This window comes from Sarcophilus harrisii, chromosome 6 (genome assembly GCF_902635505.1).
Source record: "Sarcophilus harrisii chromosome 6, mSarHar1.11, whole genome shotgun sequence".
Classification (NCBI taxonomy): domain Eukaryota; kingdom Metazoa; phylum Chordata; class Mammalia; order Dasyuromorphia; family Dasyuridae; genus Sarcophilus; species Sarcophilus harrisii.
Window position 1 is genome coordinate 30155857 of NC_045431.1, and position 23226 is coordinate 30179082.

The 23226-nt window shown below is 37.5% G+C and overlaps 1 protein-coding gene across 2 annotated transcripts in view; it reads right to left on the bottom strand.

The window, feature by feature from the left end:
• Nucleotides 1–2623: 2623 nt before the first annotated feature.
• BEND4 (BEN domain containing 4) overlaps nt 2624–23226 on the bottom strand; it is a 50155-nt gene continuing 29552 nt past the window's right edge. Inside the window, exons 4-5 of one of the 2 annotated variants that reach the window (XM_031941519.1) lie at nt 20457–20697; nt 2624–9013 (exon numbers count right to left, since the gene is read on the bottom strand). In XM_031941519.1, the coding sequence (XP_031797379.1) occupies nt 8796–9013; nt 20457–20697 (459 nt within the window). In that variant the 3' untranslated portion in view covers nt 2624–8795. The remainder of the gene's footprint in view (nt 9014–20456; nt 20698–23226) is intronic. The other variant, XM_031941520.1, reaches the window with a different exon arrangement.

Consider the following 23226-nt stretch of genomic DNA (forward strand, 5'->3'; position numbering starts at 1 on the left):
GAAGGCTTTGATTTCCATTGAGACTTCTTTAGACTAAAAAGAAAGACCAAATCTCAGTGCATGGCTGGATTTGTTAGCTGTGGCACTAACTGAAAAACTGGGAGCCTGCTCTTTAGGGTAAAGATTGTGTCCACGCTATCCTAGAATAGTAATGGTACTTGGAGGACTTGGGGAATCTTGCAGAAAAGAACCTGAGTATCAGAGAGCTGAGACTATGGGCTAGGATCTCACCACTACCAAAGCAACCCCCAAGTGATACTGGTCCTAGGAGAGCAATGCATCTGCTGGGGCCTGGCTACACAGAGATGACCGCTGGACCAGGTTGACCACAGGAACAATGGAGGCAATGTAACTGGCTTGAGGCCCATTAGAGATGCCCCCTACAGTGGGATGCAGGCCCCGTCAACACAGTAGGATGGTCCCACAGCATCCTTATCCACATCCTCCCTGTGTGGGTCCCCATGAGCAATCCCTCCGCAAGTTTACTTCTCCCCCTTTATGGTGGGTACATTTGTGGGAGAGTGTACCCTAGGTTTATGGAGGGGGCAGGGATGTTCTTAGTATTTCACAAAACACTTTTGCTTTGAGCTAGTTGTGTCCTCTGGCTAATAGAGAACATGGAACTGCACAGGCAAAGTCTTGTGTAGCACCATGCAAAAGTAGACAAGGATCTTGAAGCCTAAGGGGTGATTCTGGGGAGCCCACATGTGAGAGGAAGGTGCTCCAGTCCCGACAAAGAAATACGCAAAGGATTGAAGGATTCCTTCACAGGTGACCCACCAAATGGTGGATCTCATTTGGAGAATTTTGTGAACTTGTTAAAGAAAAGCTAAAACATTAACCACAGTCTTGACATTTATTGTGCATTTTTTTTTCCCAACAGAACACATGGCATTCTAGAGGTTTGTGAGGTAATCAAATCAATATTCAAATTAGAGAGAAACACCCGAAATAGCAAACTCTAGTAACAAATGTCTTTTGTAATTAAAAATATTGGAGGTTTAAAAAAGCGTTATAACATTTTGAAATTACTGAAAGAAATGTGCTAACACATAGAAAACAACTTTTACTTTCTATAGAAATTGCTCACAAAAAAACCCCTTTCTAATCTATATTACACTATGCACTTGCAGTTGTACGGTACCTGGTATTTACCTGTCCCTAATGGGCATTTACACTACACAGTACAATCAAATAGAAATTAGTCATAGAGAAATACCTACACTGTTAACAATAAAAATATTAGGATCAATGGTTTTATCACAGTTTCTCCACAAGTATTTGTCATAAAAAAATTGAGTAAAGGCATGTTGGCACCAGTGCTACATGGAATTGCAGAGAGGGAAGGTAGACTGAGGCAGTGTTTAAATTGTGTAGGGTTTGGTGGGACTGATGAGTTAGGGGCTTTCTTCGGATTTCTGGAAAAGCCTAAGCCCCCAACACGGGCTCTTCTAGGTCACCTGTGGGTCTTACCTTCTTCCCACAAAATTTAAACAAAGCCGAAGTGACAACAAAACCGAAGGATCGATAGGAAAGAATCAGAGATCAGCATTGATCCTCTACAAAGTCTCCTGGGTAGTTCTCACAGTGACGTCAAGCAATGAAAAAGCTTTCCCTTCTGAATCTGACTCTGGTCAATTCTAAGGTCAAAATAATCACAAAATATAGAAAGGGAGAGGGATGATGCAGCTTATTTTCGATCCCTGTCAATGCTAGTTAATCTTTCTAAAAGAATTTGCTTTTTTTGAGCTTCAAATCATCCCTTCCTTGGGTTTGCTGTAACTGGGAACCTGTGTTAACTGAACTGTGTAGAAAGTGAGCATGAGAATGTCCGCTATCTTTTTTTAACCACTTATTTCCTTGAAATATTTTCTAAATTTGATGGGATTTTTGATCTGGATTTATAGATTATAATCTATGTGTAGAGACTTGCCAGTTTCCAGAGTAGGTGTCCGAGCGGTGAGAACTGAATTTGTTGTGCATGTTTTTAACCTCAGAATCAAAAGAAATCTTAGGAAAATGCAAGCATTAAGTTGTCCTTGATGAGCTCAGCACAGTGAACGAAACGTTCGCCCCAATACCAGATATTGAGGAGACAGGTGAGCTTTGAGAATATTGTGTCAATGATAAGGAAAACTATGGAAGGCGAATGAACTACTACCCCACTTGGGAAAAGGACTTGTTTTCTGGGCTTACCCAGTTTAGAGTTACTGGGCCTGAGAGTTCAGAATGAGCCCAAATGGTCTTTCAAAATTGGTCAGGACTGATTGATTTGTTCATTTAGAGATCTATATACTTATCTACAAATAGGCAGAGTTCTGAAATGGACCATAGCATATATTCAGTACAACCCAGAGGTTCTGTGCCATTTGAGACTTAGCCCTTTTTACCAGCTATCCATGAAAGATCATGAGGGAAATAAAGGAGAGATCACAATTATGATTAACTTCATATAGATCCCCAAATGTGATGCTTTAGAGACTAAAACTCACTTGTCCAGGGGTTTTGTGTCTAGTGTGTGTGTGTGTGTGTGTGTGTGTGTGTGAGAGAGAGAGAGAGAGAGAGAGAGAGAGAGAGAGAGACAGAGAGAGAGAGAGAGAGAGAGAGAGAGAGAGAGAGAGAGAGAGAGAGAGAGCGCCAATCACGCTTGCTACCAACCAAATCCAGCAAAGGTACATTTCCCAATTGTTAACCCATAACTTTGTAGAGGTCTATGATCAACTGTGTGATTTTTTTTGACATTACTCCAAATGAAATGATTATTTTACTCTCATACTCATACATCTGAAAGAAACCATCACAATGTTTACAAAAATACATCATCAATGATACATACTGCTGTTTAGACACATTAACAGTAGAGTTCTGACTCAAGCGTTCTATTAGAAGACATTTCACCAAGCAGTTTTGGCAAATGTAACCACATTAAATACACACCAGAAGACTCGCATCATATGTGCAAAGTCATTTTCTATTATATTTCTATAAATTTGAATTTATGTGCCACCAAAATCTACCACAGAAGGTCTGTACTGTGAAGGAAGAATGGGATTTTTCTTTCACTAAATGACATGAAGTGAGGAATTTTGAGTCTTTCCCCTCAAAATTAAAACAAACCCAAAGAGGTAGTTGATGATGTTTAGATTAGGTTCTAAAGCATTTACTGCATGAGAATCTAAATGCAAGAAGGGAACGTGGACTTGTCTGAAAAAAGTCACCAGACACTGTCTGCTACAGTGAGCCGGCAGCTATTTATACATCTAGGGCTGATTAATGGGAATAAGGAATCCCATGAAGTTGTCGTGGTATTCAAATTTGCCCTGCAGATTTCCACTGACCTAGAACCAATTGCCTTATTTTAAATGATGTCATTTTAATGTCAAAAAATCCTAATTTGAATTCCTGTGATTACTTCATGGTATTCATCACTCAAAAGTCAAAGCCTAGTTGTATCGTATATTGCTCATCTGTTCAGTTTATTGGACTGTATGATGCCCCTGTTGAATGCCATTTTTTTAGAATATGTAAGTAACTAGAAATAGCATTTTTTAGATATAAACTTTAAAAATGGTATTTCTAGTCACTTGCATATTCTAAAAAAAAAGACATTTCTCCCTCTATTAGCAAGAGAAAGGACTATGAACATAGTCAACAATGTCCATGTTTTGGAGAGATCAACTTATCTTTGTCTATTTGTTTATTTCTTAAATAAACTGGCCTACCTGGACACATTCAATAGACAACCATCAACATCAAAGGCACCATTAACAATATCAAATTTGATTTGATTATAATACCTCAGATATCTAGGCTCAAGTAATAGACTGCCAGTCCCTCATATGTCCCTGGATCATAGGATCCATAGAAAACAACATTTTACCATTATGTTCTATTGTATTTTTATTTCTTTTGTTAAATATTTCTCACATTTTAATCTGGTTCAGGTCACCCTTGTTACTTTTTTTTCTAAAACATAGAGAACCATATAAAACTTGACTATAGAGACTTCGTTACATGTCTGGAGGAAGTTACTATTATGGGAGGAACATGATGATAAGTTCTAGGGTCTAGTAGCACATCTCCTGGGACTTTTAAATAGAGAGAAAAGAGTTGTTTAGATATCTGCATGGGCATATTTCTACATAGAGGAAATGCTGAGAGTCATATCCACAGGATTTTGAACCTATCGCCCTCAAAAGGCCAGAAAACTAACCGTCATAGTTATTGGGGAGGTAGTGCGCTGTCATGGAAAGCTCTTGGACCCTGAGCTTCAGGAGTCTTGGTTCTATCACTAACTTGCTATTTGACTGGGTAAATCTCTAGGCTTTGGGTTCATCCTTTGCAAAATAAGATAGTTAGACTGATTTCTCCCTGAAACCTCTTTCAGTTTTAATTTTTTTTTGATATTTCTGTGATATCTTACTTCTCTCTTAACAAGATCCTGGCCAAAATTCTGCCCGACCAAATTCAGGGTAGTATGGCTTTATCCCTCAAAGTGAAATGTAGGCTTTCCCTTTGAGACACAATGTACACAGGAAAATCCATAGGGCACAATGAGACCTGAATTCTGCATTCATTATAACTTTCCAAATAAGGGAAGACCTTTCTGGCTATTTTCTTGCATTCGTTTCCTTCAACATCTGATTGTTGATTTGGATTTTCCTTAGCTTTCTGAAGAGCCTCCTGAAATATGAGGTCAAGAACTGACCACGTTATCTCAGCAGGTCTGATCAGGTCAGAGTATAGCTCAGTTTTGGATATTTAATGCCACCTTGGCAGCGGAAGATCACCTGAGACCTAGGGAGACTTGCTCCTGCAAAAGACCATCTCTTTGACACTAGGATTCTCCTGGTGATGCAAGATGGCTGTGAATCATGCACGGGATACCAAGATCTTAGAAGATTCCCTGTTATAAGTAGTCTAAAAGACAGTTAAAAAGACACATGATATGGGTAAGCAGGAAGCAGCATGTTGCCAACATGACTTGTGGGAAGGAAATGGTATAAATGATGCTTTAAGGTCTAGAAAGCACTTTCACCATCATCAAGGATGCATTTGCCCAGAAAAGGAAGTGGATTGGTAATATAGACAAGAAAAAGACAACAGATGGAACGAAGATGATTTTGTTACTCCTTCATCCTACATACATAAAAAGAACCAGAGAAAGGTCTTCGGTATAGTGGGTGGAGACAGTATGAAGGAACTATGTGAACAAATAAACAAAAATCATCCAAGAGGGGATGAATTCTCCTTTGGTAGAAGGAATATTCACAATAATGAAATTATGGATCCTCAGAGTTTCAAAGTAATGTGGTGAAGGGGCCCAAAAGCTGGTGTAATGCTAAAACTGCCAAACGATGATGAAGATAACCGAATCAAAGCAGTATTGTATTTTTGGAAGAGAGGAAGATGAGCAGATGATCCACACAAACTCCAGGCCAAGTTAGAGGTCCCTAGGGCAGCAATATGCTGACCTTTCATGTGGTTGTGATATTTATATCAGCTGTAGGGATACTTTTGACTTCTTAACCAGTTAATGTTATTTACAGCTATGGTAACAGAGCATCATTGGAAGGGATACTTAATGTCACCAAGCTTTTCCATATGAGACAGATGTCTAAGCAGATGTTATGGGGCAGCCAAGGGCAGATGAGCAGAAGAAGCACTTCAGGGACTCGCTGAAGTAGTAAAAAACCAATAGGATACAATGGACATACTGCATCTTTTTGGATCTCATTTTTGAGTGGACTGGATAAAAAGTTCCTGAAAGTCCATTCCGGAGCAAACACGAAATGTCAGGAAACAAGAGGCAGATGCAGCAACTTTAAATGGAGTAGTTGAGAAATGGTGATTCTTTTTCATTAAAGTAGGTGTGATGTCTATAATCAAAGCCTCAACAGCTGACTATCCAAGCTGGGGTAACGGTTATGGACGATTCACCATAAATCTTTTCAGTCATATTGTCACATAGATAACATTGCCCTGATCCATCTTAATTTATACTTGGTTACAAGGTTCTGGCAGAGAAGATCAGAGGGTACCCTAAAATAAGCTGCCTTTGTCCAATACTAGAAGGCCTAAGGCCTTCCAGATGAAGTCCGGGGAGTCATTTAGTGCATCCTTTCACTTTGCTTAGAAAAAAGAGATGTAGAGATTTCCTGGTTGCAAATGTCATTCCTTCAGAAAAAACAGATTTGTTTTGGGAATGACAGAGAAGGGGAATACCTGACTCGCCTAAGTCTAAAGAAACAGAACTTACTCAGATATAAGAGAAAGATGAGACAATTGTGGTGTTTCCTTTCCTGGCCAATGTTTTATCCTTGAATAATGATGGTACTGATCTCTGAGTAAGCCTTTGTGAAGGAAAAAACAGCAACCACAATCATTTGCAATATCTTGATGAACTAGTCTTTTAATCACCTAGTGGTCTAGTACTAGAAAGTACCCAACTTCTGCAGAAGGAGAAATAAAACAGGAACAAACCATGATAAAGACAACTACTTGTGTTACTTGGATAAGAGATTCTGCAGTTTTGTGTAAAAGTCCTTTCTTTTTGGTCACTTAGCCTTGTTCCCTGCCCTTGAATATGGAATGTCTTCTTATTCCAATAAGAAATTCTGTCAATTGTGTCCCAGATATTCCCCCTTTCTCTCTTGGATGATCACTTTTTTTCTCTCCCTCTCTTGTGAAATGCTTTACTTTTCCATGCTGATTAGCTTTGTATTACCACTGAGCTCGAAAGGTCATAAAAACCCAATATGTATCCTAAGAAGCTAAGGCTGCCAATAATGAGATATCAGTCTTTCTTAGCATGCTAACACATCTCTTTGCTTTCAGTTTGATCTCCTATCTGACCCAAAGTCATCCCCCCATGACAGGTTTGTCTCTTCCGAAAGGTCTCTAAGACAATTCCCTAATGTCCTTCAATATCAATCTTTCCTTCTTGGACTTTGAATATGGATGCTGACGTGGGCATCTTCACTAACTGTCTACCTAGGTACCTATAGGCAAATACCCTTTAACAGGTCAGGCAACAACAATCTATAGCAATAACAATAAAATAAATTTTAAAATTTGGAATTAGGAACTAAGACTGTAAATCAGCAAAAGAAACAAGGAACTGTTGAAATATTTCCTTGTCTTTCACACAGCAGGGACTCAATAAGTATTTGATGAGTGAATAAACAAATGAATAAGTGAATAAAAAGAGGTAATTTGTTACTTAGACAAAAAACCCAACAAAGGTAATATTTTATAAATACACATACATTTTCATTCACATGGACAAATACTTGTTGAGTACCCACTGTGTGCATGACACATCCATATTAAATACACTCAGCATCATTTTCATGTAGCCACTCCTGTGAATGGCTTTAATATTCAACAAAAGCTACCATTTTACCACTCTTGCCATAAAAATGCAATCATTTGGCACAGTTTCAAAAAACAAGTGTCACTTGACATCTGATCCTGGAGCCCTCAGGAATAATTATTTTAGCATCTATAGAACACTTTTTATAATGATAGATTTTAAGGATATTTTTAGTTTCACACATGTAGCTCTAGAGAAGAAATGTGGATGGAGGGAGAGGATGCCATTGACATGGCCATCGCCTGTTGCTCTCAAATGCCATGTTTTGGTCAATGCTGATGGAACAAATGGGGGAGAAAATAGAAGTTTTAAAATTTTACACAGATATACAAGAACTGAGAATCCAGTTCATGGCAAAAAATAAACAAAGTTCATGGAGAATTGCTGAAAATCCTGTTGCATAATAAATCCGATGGCATTGAAACTGTGTCTATTATGACGTCAGAACATCTGTTCGATTCAGTGAGAAGAATGAGCCAAGCCAATTTTTGGCAGAGTTGCAGACTGAGCAACTGATTGGAATTTCCATTTTAAGCCAATTATTTCGGGACCATGTATATATATATATATAGCTTTGTTTAAGGTGTCTGAAATGGTGGTTCTATGAATCTGTAATTTCAGACATTTGAAAGATGGCTTTTGAATGATTCTCTGCTGAGTGGATGAAATGTATTACAGTTTTTATAAACTCCAGAGATGACATAGTACCTTCTATGTCAACATGATGGAGTATCAGTAAGAATGACTGAGTGTGAACTGACTGCAAATAACCCATGCCTATATAGCCGATTCTACGTTCTCTGTATTTTAGAATTGATGTTCTTTTAAAAAAATATTGCACTTTGCTAGTATAGGAATAGCCTACTAAAGCCATGTATGCCTTGTCTGAGTTGTGATAGATTAGGAGTTCAATAATCTATAAGGGAAAAAAAGGGATTTATTGACATTAAAGCAATGCATTAATTTATATATCTCCTGTTCCTTCAGTTATCACTTACCTTAAAACAACTATGAAAATCTCCACCCTCTCCTATGGAAAGAATACTGAGCAACATTTACTTTGAGATCAATAGCCAACTTTAATGGCAGCGTTTAATGATTTCATCATAAAGATTTTTTGCAGGTCCACTTATATTCCCCACCTGACAGTCTAGATATAAAGCATTCGAAACCAATTGCAGTTTTCCATTAATGACTCTAAAAAGTCTGTGGTAAGCATAACATCTTCCCAAGCTGACCCCGAAATGGATTTCTATCTGGGACTTGTGCACTAGGATAAGAGGGTGAAAAGGTAGGGTGTCAAAAGTATGACTGAATATGAAATGCTTTGGACTCCTAATTGATATTAACAGTTCATCTCACAATCAGTATTCTTTAGTTGGCTGGCTGCTACTGTGGAATAGATTTCTTCTGATTTCCATCAATCTCCAGCTGCATCCTGGGAACCTTTATTGAGGACTTCATCCTGTGAAAGCTGATGCTCAATCCCTTCATAATACGAGCTGCCATTATGTAGGAAAGTCCCCACAGCTCGTCCTTGTCGGGCATGGCCAACCGCATCACTGAATACTTTATTTATTTGCTCCTCTGACGGCATCCACCAATCCGGGTTGGAAGTGCAATGCATCCTAATGAACTCTGCGAGAAAGCAGACATTAATAAAAACAAAACAAGACAAAGAAACAAATAATCACACAACAAGAAGCTGGTCTTTGCCGAAGAAAACGGGTCTGCTCCTAGCAAACTAGAAAAAGAGCAGTCCCATGACTATGGAAGTGGAGGCTTTATGGAAAAAGCTTTATGAGAAACTCAATGAAATGCCGTGATGATGCCATTTGTGAGGCCTCGTTTATTCCTGGATCTGTCGGTCCACATGCAAAATGCAAATTCAATCATCTAAGTGAGCTCTGGAAAAAGCCCTTCGACTCTCCCTCCCACTGCCACCTCCCCCCTCCTCTACTAAGAAAGCTTAAGGGAAGTTTTGAAGAAAAAGAAATATCATTTGTATGATGGATAATGTAGGTCTAAAACCAAAAGAGGAATAGATTTCCAAATCCATATTCATTCTCATTTTGGCAATTTTTATCATTTTAGTATTTTAGAAACATAATCATGTTAGAATAATGTTCTTTGACTAGCTAAAAATCTGCAAATTTCAATAAACTGGGACTAAAGTTTTGAGAAGTGGAGATGATTGCTTATGAGAGTCAAATTGCTGAACTATAGATTATAATTAGATTTTGAACTATATTCTATATACATGTATTTGTATTACTTAATATTTTAAAAAGTAGATTGACTTCCCCTTCCACCATCCCATACAATTAGCAAGTCTGGAGGGGGCAAATTCATTTTAAATTTTTTCATTTTTTAAAATCCTTTTTGTGATCATGGTCAACCTGCTGATGATCACTGTCTTTGTACTTAGTTAGGTTGGTTCTTTGGAAGTACAGAGTCCCCTACCAAGAACAGATTTAAAGCCTTTCAAGTTCAGTAGGTTCTATAGAAGCTTGTTCAAGCATAATCTTAAAGAACACAGAAATCTCTCTTAAAATGCCCAATTGAAAATACAGAATGACTTTTTTTTGTGATTAGTTTTTTTTTTTTTTGGTCCACACCTCCTATTTCACTGATCTAAAAAATCCCTCCACCAGTAAATTGATAACTCATATTCATCTGTTATTTATGGTCTAAGAGAATTGTTTGGGGTTTTGTTCATCATTACACAGGAAAGATTTAAATAGTGTCTTCCTGACTCCTCTATGTCAATTCTCCATGGATGATGTCCTAGTGCCTCTTTAACTTTAGTTATGCTTTTTATATATACCCTAGGCTTTCCTAATGAGTTGGGTCATGAACATAATTCCTTAGCAACTATCTTAATCTCAAACCAGATTGAGAAGACTTTTAAAAACATTTCTAAGTAAAGATGTGTTATCACAATTGTACTTTATATTTTAAATCAACTATCTTGATCTTAAACCAGATTGAGAAGACTTTTTAAAACATTTCTAAGTAAAGATGTGTTATCATCAATATACTTTATATTTTAAAGCAAGGCAGATATTACTATCCACCTTCAATCCTTTTAATGTTAGCTCCTCCACAATTGAACACTGTTGACTATGGGAATTTTTTTTTGGTCTGAGTCTTGTTTTGTTTTTAAGAATTGAGGTTTCTGTTCTCCCCATTCCATGTAACTCCATAATAACTAGTTGACATGTAAAGAGGTATTTTTATTGGCTCTTGAAGTTATGGAATCCTATATTTTTTAATTGCACAGACTCAGATATTATGTCCAATATCAAAAAATAGTTTTCTTAACAGTCACAAAGCATAGGAATAATTAATGATACAATGAAAAAAACAGTTTGGAATCAGAGAATCAATCTGGATTTGAATCCCGCTTTTGTCCCTGATAACCATGGGGGACTTGAGAAAGTTTCTTAACCCCTTAAAGACTCTATAAAATGAAAGTGTTGAGCTAATTGGTCTCAGAGGTTTCTTCCTACCTAAAATATAATCAGGGGGATTCTTATTTCACAGGGAATTAATCACAGGGAAGTTCTTATTTTAAACCATTAACTATTTATTTCCTCTTGCCAGTCTTTGTGTTCATCCTCAAGAGCCATCCATTCAACTAGTCCGATTTTGCTTTAGATTCTTCCTGAATCGTATATCTTTACTCGCATAAGCTAAAGGAGGGAAGCTGAAACACTGATCTATGGAGAAGTTTTGGGGCTACCCAAATAAAAATTCTGCAGAGGTCATTGCCCTTTGCCAATGATGAAATGAACAAATTGCAGAATCCAAGCAATGAAAGGGCTTCTTGGGTAGGATTTATATCTAATAGGACAGAAAAAGCAACATTTTCACACTTTCCCCCTGCAGACCAGACTGAAATGAACAACTGACAGATGGTGTAGAATTAGTGGATCTTGCTAATATGGACATTAAATGCACCTGAAAATGCACCATTTGTGTGGCCCTTGGAGCTCTCATTCTGCTTCCATATACCATTAGTTGAACTTAGAACTGGCCTGTATTTCCTTTCATAAACCCTGCCCCTCTGAGATTTTCAGGGACTGCTTTGGTGATGTCCAAGCATTCATTTAAAACAACATTAAAAACCACTTATTCTATTGTCTTTATTTGGGGGGGGGGGTAAGGCAATTGGGGTTAAGTGACTTCAAGTGTCTGAGGCTAGATTTGAACTCAGAACCTCCTGACCCCAGGGATGGTGTTTTTTCCATGGCATCACTTAACTGCTTCCTCTATTATTATTTAAGATGTTGGACTATGAGATCCCAACTAATTAAAAGCCCATTTTTCCCCTTGTCCTTTTTGTCTAGAATGAGTAAAATTGCAGTGTGTTCCCTACTAGTCTCCTTTAAAGCTTCACAAAGTGGTCCCCCAAGTCTGCTGAAAATCATAAGAATCATAGTGTATCATATATTGTATCTAGGATATACTGTGACATATTTAACATGTATAGGACTGCTTGCCATCTGGGGGAGGGGGTGGAGGGAGGGAGGGGAAAAGTCGGAACAGAAGTGAGTGCAAGGGATAATGTTGTAAAAAATTACCCTGGCATGGGTTCTGTCAATAAAAAGTTATAATAATAATAATAAAAAAGAATCATAGTGTATTTTGCAAAAGAAAGGGACCTGGTGAATTTGTATAAGTGTGTCAATTTCTTCAGGTGTTTTTGAGAGTTCTGAGGACCTCAAGTCTTCCTCTACATCAGTAGTTCTCAAAATGTGGTCCAGAGAATCCTGGGCATCTCTGCTTTCAGAGAGTCTGCAAATTCATATTATATATATATATATATATATATATATTTAGTTTTTATTTCTAATATGGTAAATATCTATAAATGTAACCTACATTAAAAACTTTTTGGACAGATCCTCAATGATTTTTAATGGTATGAAGGAATACTGAGAACAAAAGCTTGAGAACCACCACTTTACACCAGCCCAATAATGGAATATGCCCTTTGGAGAAATGGAGCTGGCTGGAGCTTGAAGGAACAGTCTTTAGCTCCTCACTGTGACTTCCCTTAGAGTTATTAAGAGTGTGGGAAGTCATACTCCCTGCAAGAGGAGAAGAATAAAGGCTTGGATGGGGCTTATGCTTACATTTCATAACAATCCATTAAGTTTACCATGGGAAGTGCCAGCTTTAAACGTGGGCAAAGGAGATGGGTTAATAACGTGAACACTATTGTTTTCACAGGAACTGTTGTAAGGAAGGCCTTTTGTAAATCTTGAAATGCTGTAGAAATAACAAGAGCTGTTATTTTAGCACTTTTGCTTTGAATCTCTCTAATGAACTTATAGAGAGTAATATTACATTATCTCCTCTATCTAAGTGTGTACCTTCTCTTCCTTACTAGATTAGATCCTCCATGAGGGCAGGGAAACAAGTTTTTATCTCAGATTTCTATCTTCTCCAGCACCCACACTAAGCTCTACATACAGTAGGTGCTTGAAATATTTGAATATTTAAATATTTAATGTTAGCTCCTCCCTACTCCATAATAACTAGTTGACATGTAAAGAAGTATTTTTATTGGCTCTTAGTGTTATGGAATCCTATATTTTTAAACTGCCCAGATTCAGCTATTATGTCCAATATAAAAAATAATTTTCTTAGTAGTCACAAAGCAGAGGAATAATTAATGATACAATGGAAAAGGACACTTGGTTGGACTGTAAATTTGCAGGACCATAACTGATCTATCTTTTTCTCTTCAGTTGTTTATGTACTTTTGTTCTTAGGTTCTAAGTCCATGTGTGCCCAACCTTTTTCATTCTCACTTGAAAATTTCTAAATTTCCTGGGGCATCCTCAAGGAGCACCCATAGAATTTGCCAGTAGTGGCAGCTGGGTTTTGGAACAGAAGGAAAGCATGGAGACAGCCATCCCTAGGTTTAATCATCAATCTAGCCTTTTTTCTGACCCAGATAAGCTACAAAAGATCAGAGGAATTAATCCCTTGCTGTCCCTACTCCTACCCCAAATTCTACCTCTTTTGGATGATACTGCCCTTTGTCCTTCCCCATATAGATTATCCCTTTCTTTCCCTTTTTAAGGCTGACTTGACATTTATTTTGACCTGATTTTGTTTGCATGAAAATTTTCTGTTGCTGGGTGCCTCCTGCTACTGAGGCTGGTGAATGCCTTGGGGGGTGTCCCTTTCTCTCCACTGAAGTTGATGGATGTCTTGAGTTCGGGAGCTCTGAGCTGCAGTGGGCCAAGCCTATAAGGAAAAGCTCTGAGTTGGGCATTAACATAGTGGGCCCTGAAGAGAGTAGGGTTGCCATATTCTCAGCAGAGGCAAGCTGACTCAGGACAGATACATAGCAGGTCAGCGTTTCCATGCTAAGGAGAATAGGAGAGGACCCAAGAGTGGGTCCAGCTCTTCCAGCCTGCGCAAAATAAGGAGGTACAGTCTTTAAAAAATATTTTAAATATGGAAATATGTATGGAGGGGTTGTATATGTTTAACATATATTGGATTACTTGCTGTCTAGGAGAGGGAGAGAAGGAGAGAGAAAAATCCAGAACAGAAGAATCCGGAACAGAAGATTTTGCAAGGGTGAATGTTGAAAACTATCTTGCATATATTTTGAAAATAAAAAGCTATTCTTTTAAAAAAAAATCTTTGCTTATCTAAAATAGTATGATTTCCTGTGAGCTAATGAGGTGGAAGAAAGGACACAGGAAAGATGAGTTTGGATTCAAGGACCACAATTGTTTTAATATGCTCATAGATAGATGTTCTCAAAGTATTTATGTATGTTTTATCTCCTCCTTTAGCTTATAAGCTTCTTCAATGTGGAAAGAAGCATTTATTAAGCATTTACTGTGTGCAAGGCATTCTTCTAAAAAAAAGTTTGGGGATAAAAATAGAAAAATAAGAGAATAAGAACTCTATCATATTGTTTTCCTCTTATAGAAGAGATAGAATTTATATAATGCTTTAAGGTTTGCAAAGCACCTTACAAACATCTCATTTTATTCCCAAAATAACCCTGGGGGGGTGGTACTATGATTGGCTCCATATTCCCATTTTACAGATGAGGAAATTGATATAGGCAGATATAGGTTAAGTGACTTGCCCAAAGTCACATAGTTAATAAGTTTGAGGTTAGATTTGAACTCAGGACTTCCTGATCTAGGAGCGAGTCCTCTAGCTATCAAATCACCTAGCAGCCTCTGATATTTTACTAAAGTCTGTATGTTGCATAGTGCCCTTCACATCATAGGCACTCTGCCTCACTCCCTCCCTTCATCCCTTCTCTCTCTCTCTTCCTCTTTCTCCTCTCCCTTTTTTTCTCTCTTTCTCTCTGTCTCTCTCTTCCTCTTTTCCTCTCTCCCTTTCTCCCTCTCTTTCTTTCTCTCTCTGTCTGTCTCTTTCTTTTTCTTTTTCTCTCTTTCCCTTTCTCTTCTTCTTTCCCTCTCTCCTTTCCCCCTCTCTTTTCCTCCTCCCCCCTCTCTGTCATATGTATACGTATGTATGTGTATGTATACATACATACACATACATACATACAAGCATACCACCTATCCATATGGAAAAGAAAAGAAACTTTTTCTCTCTTTCTTTTTTCTACCAAAGATTCCCTAACTTCTTCACCTCTTTCTTTTTTTTCCCTTCTCTCAGACTTATCAGAGATGTTACATTCTCTGTCCAACTTTTCCCAATCTTAAATGAGCATAGAAACTTAAAAAAAAATTCAGTAAGGAATGTGTTAGAGGATTGGAGCAAGAGCTTTCCTTTCCCACATTCACAATGCTTTACAACTGTAGAAACAGCCATTATGATTTTCAGAGCTCTGATAGAATAAGTTGGTTGCATTGAACTTGGGGCTAATAGTATTCATTGTAAGAAAGCAAAAAGTCCTTTCCTAGCATCCTGAGCAAGTGCTCTATTAAGAGCTAAAACTAGAATTCTTTTCTTAGAAATCGCTTCCATATTAGGAACTCTTAGTCCCACTCAGGAAATAAAAGCTCTCTCCCTTTTTTCTCAAGGGTTCAAAGACCTCAGGAGACAATCATTCAAGACTTGACACATCAGCCCCATGATAGTTATATCAATTCAAAGACCAAGGACTGAACCTTTCCTCTGACATATTAACCTTCTGAACTACAGAGGCATGAATTTCACCCACATTGACTCACCAGTTTCAAAGAAACGAGTTATCATTTCTTCTAAATTCTTATAAAATAGATGAATCTCATGTATATCATCATAGATTGGGTGACACAGAAAAGCCCTTCCATTTTATCATTCGTGGCAAACACCTAAAGACCTAATCAACTGCCTGGACACAAGGAAACATTATTTCCTTTCCCATTACTTCTTACTCCAGGACTAGTATACACCACATGTGTATTTTTATACTCCAGCTTAAAATGAAGGAGAAGGAAAAGAAATCAACTTGAGACCATTGATGAAAGTGGATTTTGGTTAGAGAGCTAATTAGCCTTATTAGTGCTATGATCAGTCATGGCAAAGATCTCAATTAAGTACTGGGGAGATATGGTGTTTCCTATCAATACCACATAAACTTTCTTTTAGTGGGAGAAATTAGAGGCCAACTTTCCTTTGTGTATTCAAATGAAAGCATTTTAATATTTGCTGTTTACATGATGGGATTTAGCCAATAGATTTTTCCTTCTTTACAAACCAAATAATGAGTTTCTTAAGTTCTACACCCTCTACTATTAGAACAAGTACTTTATGCAACATGTACCAAAATTCTTAGTTGGACACTCTATATAAATGGCTCCAATATCTTGGGAGTTGAAGAATTGGGGCAAGTATGAAGTATTTAGTTTTAGAGGCTGTAAAAAAAATTCTGTTTCTGCAGTCAGCCTAAAAACTACCAGGTCACCCTTGGTAATAAGTATTTTCATTCTGCCCCTAAAGAAGAGGATTTCAGTCCCTTACTACTGCTATTTCATCCAGACAACACTGGTAACTGGACAAATGGTGAGGGCTTTTTTGGGCTTCAGGGAGTGACTAATGAGGTTAATATCTTGATAAATATTAAAACATCACCACCTCCACATGGTAGTCTCTGCTGAGCAGGACCGTTATTAGTAAGTTTTTATTGCTGATTTTGGCTTTTTCCCATAGTCAATCAAAATAGAGTAACTTTAGGACTAGACTTTATAATTTCTGCTGCTTTTTAATGGAACTATAGTCTCAGAGGTCACCTAGGAGATCTCTATACCAAAGTCAGAACCTCTTCTAGAGTATAGCTGACAAAAGGTCATCCAGTCTTTGTTGGAACTCCAGTATGAGATTTTAGGATCTTGGATCACAGAGGCAGAGCTAGAAGGGATCTCAGAGGCCACTTACTTAGTCCAGCTTTTTACAGATGAGGAAATTGAAGGCCCAGAAGGTTAAGAGCTTTGCCCAACTAAGTACTAAGTATCAGAACTGGGATGTGAATCCACACCCTCTGACTCCAGAGTCAATGTTCCTTCCCTGTATACTTCCTGAGGAAGCTTGTGCTACTTTTGGACAGCCCTAATGACCGTTTTTCCTTCTATCGAACTGAATCGACTTCTGTGACTTTCATCCACTCAACACTCTTTTTTGCCTTCTGGGGCCCAGTAAAACAAGACAAACATTCTCTTCCACTTAATATCTTTGCAAACATCTCAAAACTGCCTCCCACCCAGACTTCTGCTCTCCAGAGCAAACATTCTTAATTCTTCCTGTGATCCCTGTCTAGTTTCCAGTCTACTCCACATCTTTCAGATAAATGCTAGATTGTCAACATGCTTTCTAAAAGGTCACACCCAGAACATTATGCTCCAGATAATGTCTGAATAGGTCACAGCTTAATAGGAACATCATCTCCTTTGTCCAAGAAAATTTGGCAGTCCATGATGCCATTCGATTTTTGGATTGTTATGTCATCCTCTTGAAGCATATTGAGATGCCAATGTGCTAAATAAGTCTCTGAGATCTTTTTTATACTATTGTCGAGTCATATCTCCCCCATTCTGTATTTGTCCAATTAGTGTTTTGAACCCAAGGTTAGGCCTTGACACTTACCCTATTAAATTCCCTCTTGTTAGATTGGGCCCCTTATTGAAATCTTTTTGCTCTGCTAGTCAGTCTCGGTTTTATATTATCCATCGATATGATAAATAAGCCTTCAACTAAGTCATTGATAAAAGTGTTGAGTGGAGAGATCTCTGAGGCACTTCACTAAGGACATTTCTCCAGGTCGACCTTTTATTAAACACCTACTATGTGCTAGACACTACACTAAAGGTTATGGATACAAGGAAAGGCACTACCCAAGTCCCACCCCTTCCCCCCAAAAAAAAGCCAAACCCAATTCATGCTATTAAAAAGCTTACTGTTCTTTGGGTCCAGTGCTTCGGTCAGTTCTAAATCCTGCTAATTAGTATCATCTTCTTCATTTTATCCATAAAGCTCGCATGAGTGAATTTGTCTAATAGCTTGTTGGAAGCTAAGAAAACTTTGTGACATTCTTTTGATGTAATAGACTATTAACCTTGATTTTAAAAAATAAGCAAGTGAGTTACTTGTTTCTTGACAGAATTTTCTGACTTTCCTTTTGGAGTACCTATGAACCATTTCTTTAATAATGTATTCTAGAATTTTGCCAGGGAACAAATTTAAGCATATTGTCCTATAGTTTAAAGACTCTGCCCCCCTCTTTCTCTTTTAAATGGGGACATTTGCCTGCCTCATGTCTTGTGGCACATCGCTGATTCTCTGTAATTTTCCAAAGCTCACTATCACACGCAAAAATAGTTGATACATATGTTACTTTAAAGGTAACAAAGTACCTCACAGACATTCTTCTTGTGGTCCTTGCAATAACTCGTGTGTGTGTGTGTGTGTGTGTGTGTGTGTGTGTGTGTGTGTTAGGGGTAGGTCCTAAAGACATAGTATTTCCTTAAGCAACTTGTCCAAAGTTACACAGCTAGTAGGTATCAGGAGCAGGATTTAAATCTGGGTCTTTCAAGGGCTCCACATCCTGCATCCTTTCCAGCATCCCACACTCCCTCTAGCACTTTCCTGATTTGTAGTTCCTTTGGCTCTGGTGCCTTGAAATGTAACTGGATGTTTTCTTGCCATGGCTTTGTTTACTTTAAGTTTCAATTTCCTGTTAACCATTTTTGTTTCCAATCTCAAGAACATTCTCATTAGCAGGAGAAAATATAAGAAAAACAAGAATTGAGAATGTCTGCTTGTTCTCTTTTATCTATCATCTCATCTCCCATTAGCATATCTCCCTGTATCCTTCTAACTTCTTACTCTCAACATAGCTAAGACCCTTTTCCTTTGTATTCACCAAAAAGCCTTTTGTGTGTCTATTTATTGTCTATAAGAGAATGTAATTCTGTAATAGAATACATCTTCCATATATGTATTTTTAAAATCTGATTTTTCCTAAAAAAGTTGGTAAATGAGCTCCTTATGTAGTCACAATTGTTTCTTTTAGATAGCTCTTATTTATCACATATGCTGGAATAATTGATGTGAACACTCTCAGAATTTTGTTTCTAAGAGTATTCCATCACATTTGAAAGTAAGTTTTCTGTGAAGAATTTTAAACCATGGGACTCTTACTTTTTTCTGGCCTTTCTGAAATCTGCTTATCCCCAATCTAGCCTATAAGTCAGATAACAAAAGGCTTTCCCCTCCTTTTCTATCACAAACACTAAAATTGCACGGTCAGATTTTCTTGAGATTCCTAGAATTTCTACTTTAGCAACCAGTTTTTAATTATTGATCAGAATTAGGTCCAGAATAGTAAATTTCCCTGGTACTTCCTCTATGTTTTAAAGTATTAAATTATGATCAAGGCAAGGCTATAATTTATCATATGTACTGTTACTGGCAGAGGTGGAGGAGAGAGAGAAAGCGACAGAGACAAGACAGAGAGAAAGAGAGAGACAGAAACACAGAGACACATAGCAGAAGACAGACACAGACACAGAAACAGACAGAAACAGAGAAGCAGGGACAGAGATAGAAAAGTGACAAGAGACAAAGAAAAAAGGAAAAAGAGGGAGAATTAAGAGACACAGAGAGGACAGAAACATATACATATGGGGAGGAGCCTCTCAGATGTCTAGATGTCTGGCTAGTTGAAGTCTCTTCGCCATAATATTACATATCTGACAGCTTTGGATCTGCTTCTCGAACTCATTATTCATTTTTTCTTTCTGCTTGGCTGTTTTGTAGCATCTGTATACCATAATATAGGTTACAGGAAACTCAGAGTATTCAAGTGACTTTCCTAAAGACATACAGTTAGTGAGCTTTTCTCAGACCATCCACATGCTGAATCAATATTTTTTCCTGTCAATTCTCCCTCCCTTCACACTAATCTTATTGGCACAACAGATCTACTCAACTTTAAAGTGCTCCACATTGACTACTAATACTGATTAAAATACCAGACCAACAGATTTTCTATTAAGGTGTTTTTTTTTAATAGCATGGGAAAAATCTAATTGAGTTTAATGCATTTTGGGCCAGAATAAATGTCTATTGATATTCAGCTAACATTATAAACAGATTATGTAAATGTGGGTTAAATAGTTTTGAAGGGCTGGAAAATGGGATACAGGGAAGAGCAGAGATTTGGAAAGGAGAATTGGAAATCATCTAGCCAAAATTATATAAACAATGATGAGAAAATTGATTTCTTCCCTTATTCTTCCATGTATTTCCCCCTCTAGTCCTCCTCCATACATTTCCCCTAATATTCTATGCTCTCCCATCTGTCCCACTTTGGTCAAAGAAGACCTCTGGTTGAAATTGAATCTGGATTTAGCATGTACATCACAGTGCTCCGTAATGTCAATACACCATTAAATCGGAGCACTGCTGCCAAAGCAAATAAAATGTTCTCCAGGAAGTTCTGGATAAGGAATCGATGGGCCACACAAAGCTTGTGAGATCTCAGGAAAATCAAAAATACAGGAAAGCCGAACACTTCTATTGAGCCCCAGCCAATGCGGTGAAATGGGATCACGTATGGTGGACACTGAGCGAAAGGATGCAGTACCTCTGAGACATGTTACTTTAACTGGATCCAGAGGACGTCTTTCAGGACCTGTCTCTCCTGACTGCACTGACCTTTTCCTTTTTCCAAGGCCGCATGAGTACTTAAGCTCATCGGTTGTAAAAACAAATCTGATGAGGTATCGAAGGAGCCGCCTCCCATCTTTCTTGGAAGAATTTACAGCCTCATCCCATTGTTTACTAGTGATGTAGACAGGATAGTTGTTCAACAGCTGCTTGCTTCCCTGGGAAAGTGAAACATTTTCCATTATACACTTCGGCAGACAGAGAGAAGCTCAAACCACCTCTGCTTGAAAGGAAAACAGGCTCGTAACCAAGCAGATCTGCTGACAATGAAACGCGTATTGAAGGGAGCAAGTAATCGCTCATACTCAGAACGGGCACTTTTTAAATTACATTTGCATTTTCTATAACAAGAGCCCAATGAGGTATAATGAACACCTTTGAGAGAGCAGCTATTTATAACTTGCACTTTAACAGGTAGGTTAAAATGTGTCAAGATTCAATGACAGGGAACACCATTTAAATATACCCATAACTTTCCTTTTCAGTCTACTCAAAGGTAGAAAAATGACTTTGAAGAGTGGGATCAAACATGTCTCATCACCCCCTTCACTTGTGGGTAAGTACTTCAGACGTGACTTTTATGACATATTTTCATAAGATATTTATTACTTGCGTTTAACACCTCACACCTGCTAGCCAGTCTATTACCTTGAAAACAATGTAGAGAAAGTAAATAGGAAAGTAAAATTTAAAACTAGAAAAGGTTCATTAATAGTCACAGGAAAACACATTAACTCAAATTATAGCTCTGTGCAAATGCCACTATGTCAACTCAAAATTTTTCTTCCTTTTAACCTTCATAATTTATGTCTGCTATAAAATCCCAGGGCTCAATAGCTGCAGTGGGGCTAATTACGGGAATTTCAGTAACGTTTATAAGCCATGTTTAGTCAATTGTACCTACACTACCATTACTTCAGTTCTTGTGGTCTATAAAATTCTATAGTCCAGGACCAATTAATTAACCCAAGATCTCAGTTTTAATGTACTCCTTCTCCAGTAATTAAGGTATACAAAATAAAGAAGGGAAAACCCTAACAACTCATTCAGTTTTACAATGCTGAAAATTTACTACTGGTTATAAACGTGGTAGTGTTTAAGCCTTGAGGGGCCTGATTTGGAAAAACCTTTGTTCAGCTATAGGCTATTATGCTTATCTTGCTAAATTTGATTATTCATATAAATGCATATGTCTCTCTATATATAGACATATATGCTATATAACTTTTGTTATTTTTTAGTCATTCAGTAACATCCAACTCTTCATGACCTCATGGACCATACTGTCCATAGGATTTTCTTGACAAAAATCCTGAAGTAGTTTGCTATTTCCCTTTCTAGAGAATTAAGGCAAATAGAGATTAAGTGATTTGTCCAGCGTCACACAGCTAATAAATCTGAGATTGAGTTTGAACTCATCCCAGTATTTTATCCACACATATACACACAGAGAGTAACAAAACTCAAATTTGATCATTTATGTGAAGAATTTTGCTAATCCAAAAAGTGTTGTGTACTTGTTAATTTTATTTCCAATAGAGTCAAACTCCTCAGTTTCTTAAATCATTAAGTCTACACTGTGATTTAAAAAATAATGAGCATATTTAGCACAAACAGAAATGAAACTAACCAGTGGCAGTGTGTTTGGGGACAACCAAACCTGATCAAAAGGTTCCATCACTATTCCTATGAGTCTGTCAAGACAGCAAAAAGTCAAGAAATAGAGCAAATTTCAATTAATCAGGAGCTTCATTTAATCATTTTCCTTGTTCTATTTTTAGTACTAAAAGGCATGAGAAAAATGGTGCCATTGACAGCATAGTTCTAGACTTGGAGTCAGGACATCTGGCTTCACACCATAGGGAACGAGTCATTTAGCTTCTTTGGAATTCAGAGAACCTTCCCTAAGTGTTGGATCATAAATTGTCTTGAATTTATTTGGTCTATACATACCCTGTATTAAACAGTGTATTAAGTACACACATATATGTGTATATATATGCATAGCGTATAAATATGGATCTATCTATGTATATACATATATATGTATGTGTGTGTAAGTATGAAGGTTTAGGGGGCACAATAGATAGAATACCAACTCTGAAATTAGACAGACCTGAATTCAAATCCATCCTCACACAATCACTTACTAGTGTGACCCTGGGCAAATCACCTACCCCTGTTTGCCTCAGTTTCCTCATCTGTAAAATGATCTGGAGAAGGAAATGGCCAACCCCCAATATCTTTGCCAAGAAAACCCCAAATGGAGTAAAGAAGAGTTGGACATAACTAAAAAAAAATGAATTGAATATATGTATGTATGTATAAAATAGCTCTCCTGATAAAATTTAAGATTTGTTAGGAAAGGAATTGCTTCATTTTTTTTTTTTTATGTCCCCGATGCTCAGCACAGGTACAAAGTAGGTGCTTAATAAATGCTTGTTGATTCATTGATTGGTACGTGTGAAAAAAAGGGATAATGATTCCTATGAGACCTACCGTACCATGTTGTGAGGAAAGAACCCTGTATGCCCTTAAATGATATAAACATTTGAATCGTTATAGGATTGAAAACTTGAAAAGATTTCCATGATTATCTAGTCCAATTCCTCATTTATAGATGAGGAAAATGATTTGCTCAAGGTCACTTACTATTGTTCAGAATTCGAACTTGGGTCTTTTGACTG